Genomic DNA, 12,425 nt, shown 5'->3' with positions numbered 1-12,425 from the left:
ATTCCTGCTTTTTTTAAAATTAACTTTTACATGGTATACCTTTTTCCACCCTTTTACTTTTAATGCACCTATAGCAATATATTTAAAGTGAGTTTCTTGTAAACAGCACATGGTTAAGTCACATTTTTAATCCATTCTGTTATCTCTATCAATTGGTATATTTAGACCATTTACACTTAAATTAATTATTGATGTCAGGGCTTAGGTGTGCCATTGTACTATTTGTTTTCTCTTTATTCCCTGTTTATCATTCCTCTTTCCCCTTTTTCTTGCCTTCCTGTGAGTTACTTGTACATTTATCTATAGGCTTTTTGAGTATATCTCATTGTATAGTTTTTTTATTGGTTTTTAGTTTTTTAGCGGTTTGGGTTTTTTTTTTTAGTTATTACAATATACATATGGAACTTACCAGAGACTACTGGTATCAGTGCTTTCCCATTTCAAGTGAAGTGTAGAAACTTACTTCCATTTGGGTCTTCGTTGCTGCATGCAGGCTTTCTCTAGCTGTGGCAAGCGGGGGCTACTCTTCGTTGCGGTGCATGGGCTTCTCACCGCGGTGGCGTCTCTTGTTGCGGAGCACAGGCTCTAGGCACATGGGCTTCAGTAGTTGCAGCAGGCAGGCTCAGTAGTTGTGGTACACGGGCTTAGTTGCTCCGCAGCATGTGGGATCTTCCCAGACCAGGGCTTGAACCCGTGTCCCCTGCATTGGCAGGTGGATTCTTAACCACTGTGTGACCAGGGAAGTCCCTCTCTCCCCACTTTTTAATATTCTTTTAAAAAAATATTTATTTATTTGGCTGCGCCGGGTCTTAGTTATTTATTTGGCTGCGCCAGGCCTTAGCTGCGGCAGGCTCCCAGTTGCGCCATCTAGTTCCCTGACCAGGGATCGAACCCGGGCCCTCTGCATTGGGAGCGCAGAGCCTTAACCACTGGACCACCAGGGAAGGCCCCTCTCCCCACTTTTTAAACATAATTTTCTCATATAGTATCTCTACATATATTGACATCACACCAGATATTATAACTTATGCTTCAACCATTAAACATAATTTTAAAAGCTAATAAGGATAAAAACAGCCTATTAAACGTACTTCTATTTTTACCCATCCACTGTTTTTGTTTTGTTTTGTTTTGTTTCTTTCTGGAGTTCCAGGCCTCCTCCTGTTATCATTTACTTTTCTGTTTAGAGAACTTTCTTTAGCCATTATTTAAGGGTGGGTCTTCTGTTGACAAATTTTCTTTGTTTTCCTTCGTCTGAGAATGTTTTTATTTTCTCTTTATTCCTGAAGGATATTTTCACCAGATGTAGAACTCAGAGTGGAACGTTCTTTTTGTTCAGCACTTGAAAATGCTGTGCACTTTCTTCTAGACTCCATGATTTCATATTAGAAATCCACTGTCATTCAAATCATTCTGCTGCTATGGGTAAAACATTGTTTCTCACTCTCTGTTTTTTCTTTGTCTAAAGACAAAGAAGTTTTGAGAAGGTTGATTATTATGTGTCTTGGCATAGATTTCTTTGGGTTTATCCTGTTTGGGTTTTGCTCAGCTTCTTGATTCTGATGGTTTATCCCTTTTGCCCAATTTGGAGAGTTTTCACCCATAATTTCTTCGAATACTTTTTATTTCTGTAGTCTTCTCTTCTTCTGGGACTCCAATGACACAAATGTTAGACCTAATGTTATTGTACCAAAGGTCTCTGAGGCTCTGTTCATTTTTTTTTTTTTTTTAGACTAGTTTCCATCTGTTGCCTGGACAACAGATAGACAGGGTAAATTTTATTGATCTGTCTTCAACTTCATTGATTCTTTCCTCTGTCATCTCTTTTATTAAGCTCATCCAGTGAACTTAATATGGTGATTTATTTTTCAGTTCTATAATTTCCATTTTTTTAATACCTCTAATTTTTGCTGAGATTTTCGAATTATTTGTTTGTTTCAATAGTGTTTGTAATTGCTCATTAAAGCATTTTTCTGATGGCTGCTTTTGTCAGACAGTTCCAACATCTGAGTCTTCCCAGTGTTGGTATCTGCTGATTGCCTTCTCACTTAAGTTCCAATTTTCCTGGTTCTTGGTATAACAGGTGATTTTTTTTTTTTAAACTGTATCCTAGGCATTTGAGCTATTATGTTATAAGACTCTGGATCCTATTTAAATTTAGCAGGCACTGACCCTATTTATATTAAGCATATAGATCCTGGGCTACTTTTGTGGGCTGTGATGCCATGACAGTTTAGTTTCTAGAGCCTTTGCAAGGCTATTCTGGTCTTCTTCATTTGTGTTACCTAGAGGTCACTCTGAAAACCTGGGTGGCATTTCACACTGTAGTTTATCTTCTCAAACTTTCTGGCACATTAATTCTGGTCAGATTCATGTATGTGTTGGTCAGGATTTTGCTCAAGATTTCCTACATGGGTTTAATGAATCCCTTTCTCCAGCTCCCTCCTCCGCAACATCTTCCCCGCTATCTAGTGGAGAGGGTGAGGGGGGCCACTTACTACTGCTGAGCCCAGGGCAGAGGGTGAGAGTCCAGACTTCCCATTTGGTCTCCACTGACAATATGCCAGTAGGGAAGGAGCAAACTGCCCCAGATACAGTTAGCTATCTTTATTTTAAGCCACACACAACCAGGCTGGACTCTTATCTAGAGGCTTGGGAGGACAATCCACTTCCAAGCTCACTCAGGTTGTTGGCAGAATCCAATTTTTGAAGCAGGAGGTCTGAGGTCTCCATTTCCTTGCTGGCTGCTAGCCAAGGTTTGCTCTCTGCTCCAAGAAAGTTGCCTGTATGCCTTCTCACATGACCACTCCATCTTCAAAGCCACAAGTCCTCCTCACACTTTCAATCTCTCTGACTTCCTCTTCTGTCACTAGGCAGAGAAATTTCTCTTCTTTTAATGGCTCACGTGCTATGATTAAGCCCACCTGGATATCTCTCTTTTGCAAAGTTAACTGCACCATATAACGTAACACAATTACTGGAATGATAGCTCATCACATTCACAGGTTCTGGGGATTCAAGGAGTGGAATCTTGGGGACCATTGCTAGAAATTCTGCCCACCTCACTACCACTGGGTAGAAGGCAGCGTTTAGTCCAGTGTTTAGTTAATCCAGAGTATCTGCAATCAGCATGTATTAATTCTAATGGACTCACAAAGAGCACTGTTTACATATTGGTACGTTGTTTTTGTATTTGTGGTACACATTTTTTTTTCAATTTCTAGCATGATTATGTTTCCTTATATATTCATAAACGTACTTTAGAAATAACATAATATTTTCAAACGTAGAACTACAGGTCACAGGCTACCAAGCTATGTGCTTGAGAAAATATATTAAAGAGGATGACACTGCCCATCAGTCCCATTGTACAAAAGGAGTGCCCAAGCTTCATCAAGCAGCAAGTCAAGTGAACTTTTAAAAATATTCCAAGGCCCCTACACCAACTCCTGCCCCTACTCCAACCTTCCGACGATGCAGTGTGCCTGGAGCAGGGCCAGACTGAAGACTCACTGGTTTAGGGTCCCCTGTGGGACAGCCACACTATACAAGTTTAAGTGTCCAGTAATGATCACAGCAACATCTTACATGGTTTAGATTTTGACCTGTTAGAAAGCTGGGGGTTGAAACACATGATTCCAAAGTCCCTTTCTAAGCTCAGATTCGATAATCCGGTCATTAAGAAAATAAAACTCCATTATGCATAATCAGCAAGATCAACTCGGTCAGGGGACCGCTCTCCCTGAGTCACAAGACACCCCTCCACACACACACACACACACACACACACACACACACACACACACACACTTCTTGCACTACAAGCGACAAAGCCTGAGGAATCAGCCAACTGGTGTGGCTTTTATTGGCAACACACTTGTCTTTAATTACTCCGGACCCTTCCTGGAGTACCATTTTTTTTTTTTTTTTTTTTGCGGTACGCGGGCCTCTCACTGCTGCGGCCTCTCCCGTTGCGGAGCACAGGCTCCGGACGCGCAGGCTCAGCGGCCATGGCTCACGGGCCTAGCGGATCCGTGGCATGTGGGATCTTCCCGGACCGGGGCACGAACCCGTGTCCCCCACATCGGCAGGCGGACTCTCAACCACTGCGCCACCAGGGAAGCCCCGAGTACCATTTTTTTATAACAGCATCTAACAGGCTCCAGTTGTTAGTTTTAAGATTTTGTTCCCTAAAAGAAAACTATATATTGAAAGTTTAAAGAATAATTCGAGTTGGAATTGGTTGTTTGCAAGGGCCCCATGGATGGGGAACAACTAGATAGTCACACAACTGGATTATTTACCAGTCTTAGAAAAGACAACCAAGATCCTTCTGAAAAGCATATCCTAAACACTGCAAAATAACAGGCCTCCTTACAAATGAGTAAAATGAAATATTTTCCCGGATTGACTTGCTTTCAGAATTCATAGGAAAAACAGCACCAGCCCATAAATCCAGGCAAAGATTGCTCTTTTGAGTTGAAATACCTGATTTCTGAAGAGAATCCTTTAAAATGCAGAAAACAAGTTCACAACCATGATTCTGAATATAGAATAGCAACCTGGAAATCTCTACTTGATGCCACTTGTAAAGTAACTTTGTAATTTTTTATTAACTCAAGACTAGCAGGGGCTTCCCTGGTGGCGCAGTGGTTAAGAATCCGCCTGCCAGTGCAGGGGACACGGGTGTGAGCCCTGGTCCGGGAAGATCCTACATGCTACGGAGCAACTAAGCCCGTGCGCCACCACTACTGAGCCTGCACTCTAGAGCCGGCGTGCCACAACTGCTGAGCCCATGCTCCGCAAGAGAAGCCACCGCAATGAGAAGCCCGCGCACCGCAACGAAGAGTGGCCCCCGCTCGCCGCAACTAGAGAAAGCCCGTGTGCAGCAATGAAGACCCAACGCAGCCAAAAGTAAAAGTAAATAAAAGTAAAAAAAAAAAAAAAGACTAGCAGAGTAACTGAGAGGCTTCTCTCCGAGTGGTACAAATGTGCAAAATATTGACAGGACACTCGGGGAAGGCAGGATGCGGCGGGTAATAATGGTGAGGGGCTTAACCGCATCAGGACAATTTGGACACCCAGATAATGCTGCCTGCTTGAGCTCAGGGTCTAGCGCCAGTCTGCTCAAGTTCCAAAGTTCTCTGCTCCTCATAGCTTGTAAGTCTTTTAACCTTAAGATGCCTCAGTTATCTCTTCTAAAAAATGGGCATGATAAAAAAAATGGTACCTATGCCATAGAGTGGTGTAAAGGATTTAATGAGATAAAGCATGTGAAGGGCTTAGGCTCATTCCTGCCTGGCGTTAAGTGTTCAACAAATTTTAGTCCTTATACACAGACAGACAACGAGCAGATTATACATAATGCATACAAAGCCAAGCAGCCAGCAAGCCTGCAAGAGAATGTTGTCATTATTATTCCATAAAGTAACACAACAATCAGGGCCAAAAGATAACTGTAGGTTCATTTAGCGTGTTCCAACAGAGCTGCCTGATGAATCCAGTCAAAACCCTCACAAGTGGCATTTTAATCAGGGCCATATTTGCAGAACAATGTCTAACATGTGCGCCCCAGAGTAAAGTGTGACCAAAGGCCAGGTCACAGGAGCTAACACTGTCCTCCTGTGGAAGAAGTTACATTCGTAATGATACCTTCTTCCTTTTCAGGTGTCTCATTTGTGCTCACAGCCTCTGATGCCAGCACGTCACAGCCCAGTAAACGCTCCCTGAGGAGTTCGGCAGACCCCACCCCCGAGCACATCACCACGAGAGTCGTGCACAGGACGAGGCTGCGCACGCTATGAAACACGCCTGGAAAACTCACGCCGCCTTTCCAAGAGAGACAATTACCTTGAAGACAATATCCCATACACTTCACAAAATCAGTGGCCCTTAGCAAAGTGAAATTGGATCCAAGAGATCTACTTCAGGGTCTCTGAGCATAGAATAGCAACTTGGAAAGCTCTCTGTTATGCCACTTGCTGAAGTAAATTTGTGATTCTTTCTGAAATCAAGACAAGCAAAGTAAGCGTGAGCTTTGTCTCAGACTGGTGCAAATAGGCAAAAGCCTCACCTTCCACCTCATCGATGAAAAATATGACCATTTTCACCAGCCACTTTACACAAATACAAAAAAGGCTCTGGATACGCCAGAGAGAGATCTAAAACACCTAGCAGATGAAAGCTGAGGCAATAGGAAACCGAGCTGAAAACTGTTACACTCAGCAGAAGACCTGCAACTACAAGTAAACACACCTCGGCCTTCGACAAAGGGGCCTGTGGCTGCGGCGCGTGCTAGTGCTATGCGCACAGAGCGACTTAAAGATCAACAAGCACATTCTTTTAACCCCTGCTGCAGTTTCCTGCTTTCTACTCAAGAGCCTGGGTCCCGCTGCCCCTCACCAAAGGTCGCCCCCCAAAGCAGGCAGACCCGTGCGTGGCGGCCCAAGCCATGGGTTCAAGGCCTCTGCCTTTTAAAATTCCTTTGTCTGTCTGTGGATACATGTCAGGAGAACTCAGGAAAAGGCTGCTAATAAATCCTTTGCTGGACTCATGGCCACTGTTGTCTGCCTCTGAGGTAAGGTTCTGAAAGGGGGACACTGGTCAGTGAATCCAACATGGGGAAAATGAACCCCTGTGAAAGAGCCCATATCTGCCTCTCATTGGTGGCTGTCCTTCTGTTCTAGGTGGTAGTTTCAGGTCTCAGGAGGGCAGCCATTTTTTTTTTTAAATGAATGACTTTGAGGATTTCATCCTAGTGACTCCTACTATTATATCCCATATTATGGTCTGTTGTGGTCTATGCAGAAAAAAATACCCAAAACTTGGAAATGAAGCCAAAAATGATCATCGTGTGAACTTTTAATGTCATGCTGATCCATTTTCTAATAAGTGTGCCCCCCGCACCACGAAGGGTCATCTGATTCCCTCTGAAAACATAACCTGACTTAACCAACACTTTATTAGGACATTTTACAACTCTATAAAAGTCCGAAGATAACATGTAGAAAAACAGTAAGGTACGCCATAGCCTCTTTTTCTTTTCTGGTGGAGATGATAACCCCAGAGGTTTAAGACTTTACTGTCCTCTAAGACATGAACCCACTTTGATCTTCTTTGTCCTTTTTTAAAAAATTTTATTGAAGTATAGTTGAATTTACAATGTTGTTTTCATTTTGATCTTCTTTGAACATTCCTCTTTCCATGGACTTTTTAATCAGTTCCTCACATCCTCACTGAATCAGTTCTGTTATTATGCTAGTTCTCTCATTAGATGAGTTCAATACAACTTTGACACATGCTCTCTACTGGCATGTTTTTAACAATCTAAGAATGAGCCTTTGATAGTTCATGGGCCCAACAATCAAATGATCCCTGGGACATTGAGCTCTGTGCTTAAGGACCCCTCAGCGGTCATACTCAAAGGTCAACCATGCAAAGACCAGCACATTCAGGCACAAATGAGGCCCCAGCACAGGTGGGACACCCCTCCTCCACAGAGGCCACATATTTAAACAGAGAAAAACATATATGTTGAAAGTGAGGGAGGGCAGTAATTCCACTCCTACACGTATATACACAAGAGAAATGAGTGCCTGTCTCCATAAAACACCCAAACTGGAAACAACCCAAATGCCCTTCCACAGGAGAGTGGATAAACAAATTACAGTTTATTCATAAAATGGGATACTATACAGCAAGAACAAAGTACTGCTATACACAACAACATTCTGTTGTGCAAAAGTAGCCATATATAAAAGAGCACATATTGTATGATTCCATTTACATGAAACTCCAGTACAGGCAAAACTAACCTATGATGGCAGATTACCTATGAGAGGGGGAATGACTGGGAAAAGGCATGATGGAACTTTCTAGAGGGATAGAAATAAAACTGATCTGGATGATGCTTACAGAGGCACGCACTTACATTTAAAAAATTATCAAGCCATACAATTATGACTTCAACATTTTACTCTATGTAAATTGCACCTGAAAATGAATAAATTTTTTAAAGGAGGAGGGATTAAGAAAAATGTATTCGAAAAGAAGTGGATGAGAGAGAGGTATAGAGAAGAAAGAGGGATTTTAAAAGATTCTTCTTCTACATGTACAGTAAATAAATTAAATAAGAACTAACTAAATAAAAGAAAAAGAGGAACAAACCCAAAAAGCCATGGGGCCTGGTTAGGTACATTTACGGGTGCCAACAAATTTCCGCTCCAGAGCTGGCAAAGCCCAGGCATCTTCTTAACGATGGGGTGGCCGGACTGCCTGGTATTTTTCCTTTGAGAAATTGAGACAATACAGAGTTGCGGGTGGATACTGAATCCCCAAACTTTAGGGGAGCAGCTTCATTTGGGACACTGATTAAGGATCCGATAAATGAATCAAGAAAATGCTTAAGGTAAGCTCTCTGACTGTGGTAACACTGGCATAAAGGTACACAAATAAACAACGGGATGCCACAAGATTACCCAATTCAGTCTGGGGACAAATGATTCTTAAGCCAAATAAGGCATGTGTAAACCCACTTCCAAAACTGTGAACTTACGCCAATATGATTATTATTACCTAAAGATGTATTTCCAGCTTCTAGAACTCTCTATGGCAGTGTTCTTTACTGTTAAACTCTACGGCCTCCACCTACCGGATTTTCAATAATAGGACTAAAACATTCCCAGTGGGTGAAGACTTGAAGATAGACTCAGCCATCCGAAAGAAGAGAAGCTTCTTTTTCTGCCAAGTCTAACAGCCACAAGTGGTACAGCCCCAGCCGGTCCTGCCACATCTTTTCTGGCCCAGGTGGAACAAGCACCTCCCAAGCATGAGACTTCCCTGCCCTGGAGGTGCTCTAGCCGAGGTGACACAAGTGTTAGGCAAGGGCAGGGGCTTCCAGGCCAGGGGAGAGGGTCCCTTCCTTCACCACAGGGACAGCGGCACACTCGGAAGGTGGCCGGCCACATGCTAAGTGATTTCCACGCACTGTCTCCTCTAATCCTCAGACTAGCCTGATGAGGTAGTCGGGCTCGGGAGGGGGGAGAAACCCAGATGGCACACTCGAGTTAGGTAATCTGAGGTGGGATTAATAAAGAGACTTTTACAAAGTAGGTGAGGTAGAGAGACGCTCCAGGGAGGCAGCTGAGGGCTAGAGACAAGGGTGCCCCAGGCCTGCCGGGATGAGGGGAAAGGAACGTATAGAAGAAAGGGACTTGATGGGAGCAGCCACCATCTGGCAGAGGGACACAGCCAGACCCAGGCAAGCCTAGAGCAGGGAGCTGGCGGGATAACCCCTGACCTTGCTGGCCTCCCTCCCGCCATCTCCCACCAGCCTCCCCTTGAGACAAAGCCCGTGGGCCACCGTGGGGCAGGATCCGCTGCCGTGGCCCACACTGGCCCAGCCCAAGGCCGAGCAAATGGAGCGGGCTGGATAGTGGTCCTGGTGGTGAAGCACATCACCCCCCCTGGTCACAGTGATGAGCTCCTGGTCCCCGGCGCTCCCGGGGCTCTTCCCGCGCTGCCCTCCCTGCCCTGGCCTCCACAAACGCTTATGGTGCCCCGGCCCTGAGCAAAGGTCAACCTCGAGGCTTCAGAGTCTGTGGATTTGTGGTTTGGAATAAGCCAACAGGACACATTAAAGGCTTCCAAAGCGGGGCCCACCTTCTAAACTGGAGTTGGAGTCCCTTCTCCTTCCCACGGTCCTCCCCTCTCACTCCTTCCTCCTTCATCTTCACTGAAAGCTGTGCCTCTTTTATCCAGAAAAGTCCCCCTTCCAACCCAGAATTTGGCTCAACTTCAAGGATGGTCCTTGTCCCCAAATTGGGGATTTTGTTTGGAAGGGCAAAAGAATTCACCCTCATTTACACATCAGTAGACTCAACCCAAGGGGACCCAGATGTGAGACTTTCCTCCCCTTAAAATGGGAGGGAGAGGGCTGCCAGGTTCAACTGTAGTCCAAGAAAAAATGTCTATCCTCCCACGACTGTTCACAGAAGGCAAGGTTTATCAGCATGTAACCCACAAAACTCTCCCCAGTTTTCTGCACACCAAGAAGAAAGGACAAGGAAAAAGTTAGCAGGATCCTCTGAGGCAAGATCCTGAAGAAAGATGAAACTGGCTTTTCTATTTGTTCTAGACTGGGGGCGGGGTACCGGTAGAGGGCCCAGGGGGTGAAGCCTGGAGCATATCACTGTTCTTCCTCAGCAACCCCCTTCCATAAAACCCTCCCACGTAGCCCACACGGCTCTTTAAGGGGGGCACCTGCTTCTCTGGGCCCAGCGTCCCCTACACCACCTGCCCCCTACGGCCCCAGGTCTCAGGCATGGTCTAGTGCCACCGGAACTACAGCAGGGGCCCCGGGGATTACTGCACACAGCTCTCCCCAACAAGAACAGGCCCATCTGGCCCAGCGCTGGGCAGGAAGGATACAGTCCAGGGACTTTTTAGACCCACTTGGTATTTCCCTCTGGGATCAGCCTGCAGGTGATTTCCCGCGCCCCCCTTTTTTTAACCTAATTCCCACTATTATTTACAACTGTGTGGTATGACATTTCTTAACATGACTGAGTTACATTTTTTGTAATTAACCCTTCTGCAAAGAGCACAATTTTCAAAACCTTACTGAAAAAATAGATTTTACTCAATGCTTCATGGCCATAAAGGGGAAAAAGAAAATAATACTGCTCCTATCAAGAAAGCAATATGATACAAAGAAAGAAACATGGCATAATTGGAATTCTGCATTTAGTTTGACTGCTACTTGATTTAAGTGGTCAAAACTGAGCTTCACCTCCATTTTGAATGGAGTGGTAAAGGGCAAGAGTCTTTGAAACTATCAAAAGTCCACAAATAAAACAATTTGACAAGCTTGACATTTTTCCAGCATTTTCTAAGTGATACACAGTTTGGAAAGAGAACATCCCGGGCCTTAAGAAAGTGATTTCAAAACAAGTATCCCCCGATATCAAGGGCAAAGCCATACGTGCTCCTCTTGACAGCATACAAGAGTTCAAGCTGTCAACTCATCCTCTTAAAGAGTCCCATGAAATTCCTCCTCAAGTGCCGCCAGAGCTTTGGTCCGTAGAACCCACAAAGGAGACAGGAAAAGGGTTTCGCTTTGTACTCACTCTTACAAAGTTGTCAGGGAACAAACCTCTCCTGCCATTGATCTGTCCCTCCCACCAGCCTCCATCCTCCTTCCTGATGTTGGTGATGATCTCACCCACGGTGATCGTCAGCTCATCGTCGTGCTGGGCCTGGTAGTCAAACTCCACTATGGCCTCCACTGGAAGGAACAGGGACCAAACAAAAACAAAACAAAACAGCACTTTAGATCAGATGTTGGAGAAGCCCAAAGCCCAGCAGCCCTGGAAGGCCAGGAAAGACATATTCAAGGGGCTTTCCCTCTACCAATACTTGAAATAACAGGGCCACACACGGTTGCCCGACTTTGGTTAACCTGAGGCCTGTAGCACAGAAACCACAAAGTGCTGGTCTGCGGTCAGGCACAGGCAGAGTGACCTACAGGTCTCAGGGCCAGCAGGGGCTTCAGAGGGGAAACCACACAATGACAGAAGGTCAACAACACTTGTGCACCACCCCGCCCCCAGACGGAGTCCAGCAGCATTTCCCCAAGTGCAGAGGTGGCAGATAACTACAGGTGCAGGTTTGGCTCTCAGATGCTCTCTCCTTCACCAAGACTAGGTGATGCTAACCTCTCTGGGCCTCAGTTGTGCAAAATGTGGTTGATGATCATTCCCACCCTACAGAGATAATGCCCGCCTCTCAGCAACAACTCGTGAGAACACAGCCGATAACAGAAGGCCCCGCCAGCCCAACCAACAACTCAGACCGCTCACATCTGCGGGTACAACTGCCTTCACGACAGATGGCTTCTTAGGCAGCAATACCATTTTAAACTGTTCCCCCAATCCACGGTGATTTTGTATACTTGGTAATAGGTGGAGGCAACAGATGAGGCAGACGGGTCTTCTTGTACTGATGCAACTTAGCAGAGCCAACCAATCCAGAGGCTGGTTAGTTTATCTATACATGGATTAAACAACTCATGTAGTCTTTGGGCCTCGCCTCATGCCCACCTCAATCAGTCAATCTCCTGTCCTTTTCCTTTTGTATTTGCAGCTTGATATGAATGAATGGATGGACGGATAGACGGACGGACAAAGGGAGAATGAATAAATACAAGGGTAGTGAAAATTAGGTGTAACCCCAAGCAGCGAATTAGCAACTTAGAAATTACAGTAAAAGAATGGAAGTGGAAAAGTTAAGTGAGCTCTATAAAGAACACATACGCAAAAATGAACTCAAAATGGATCATAGGGGCTTCCCTGGTGGCGCAGTGGTTGAGAGTCCGCCTACCGATGCAGGGGACATGGGTTCGTGCCCTGGTCCGGGAAGATCCCACA

The 12,425-nt window shown here is 45.0% G+C and overlaps 1 protein-coding gene and 1 non-coding gene across 2 annotated transcripts in view; both read right to left on the bottom strand.

The window, feature by feature from the left end:
* Positions 1-12,425, bottom strand: part of SH3KBP1 (SH3 domain containing kinase binding protein 1) — a 358,145-nt gene that overhangs the window by 294,400 nt on the left and 51,320 nt on the right. The window contains exon 2 of the mRNA XM_007469312.1: positions 11,127-11,284. Coding sequence (XP_007469374.1) covers positions 11,127-11,284 — 158 coding nt within the window. The remainder of the gene's footprint in view (positions 1-11,126; positions 11,285-12,425) is intronic.
* On the bottom strand, positions 872-944 carry TRNAG-CCC (transfer RNA glycine (anticodon CCC)). Its single transcript has one exon. It is a non-coding gene; the product is annotated as a tRNA-Gly (tRNA).

This window comes from Lipotes vexillifer, unplaced genomic scaffold, assembly GCF_000442215.2.
Source record: "Lipotes vexillifer unplaced genomic scaffold, Lipotes_vexillifer_v1.1 scaffold1442, whole genome shotgun sequence".
NCBI lineage: Eukaryota > Metazoa > Chordata > Mammalia > Artiodactyla > Lipotidae > Lipotes > Lipotes vexillifer.
This window is presented reverse-complemented; position numbering and strand designations above follow the sequence as displayed.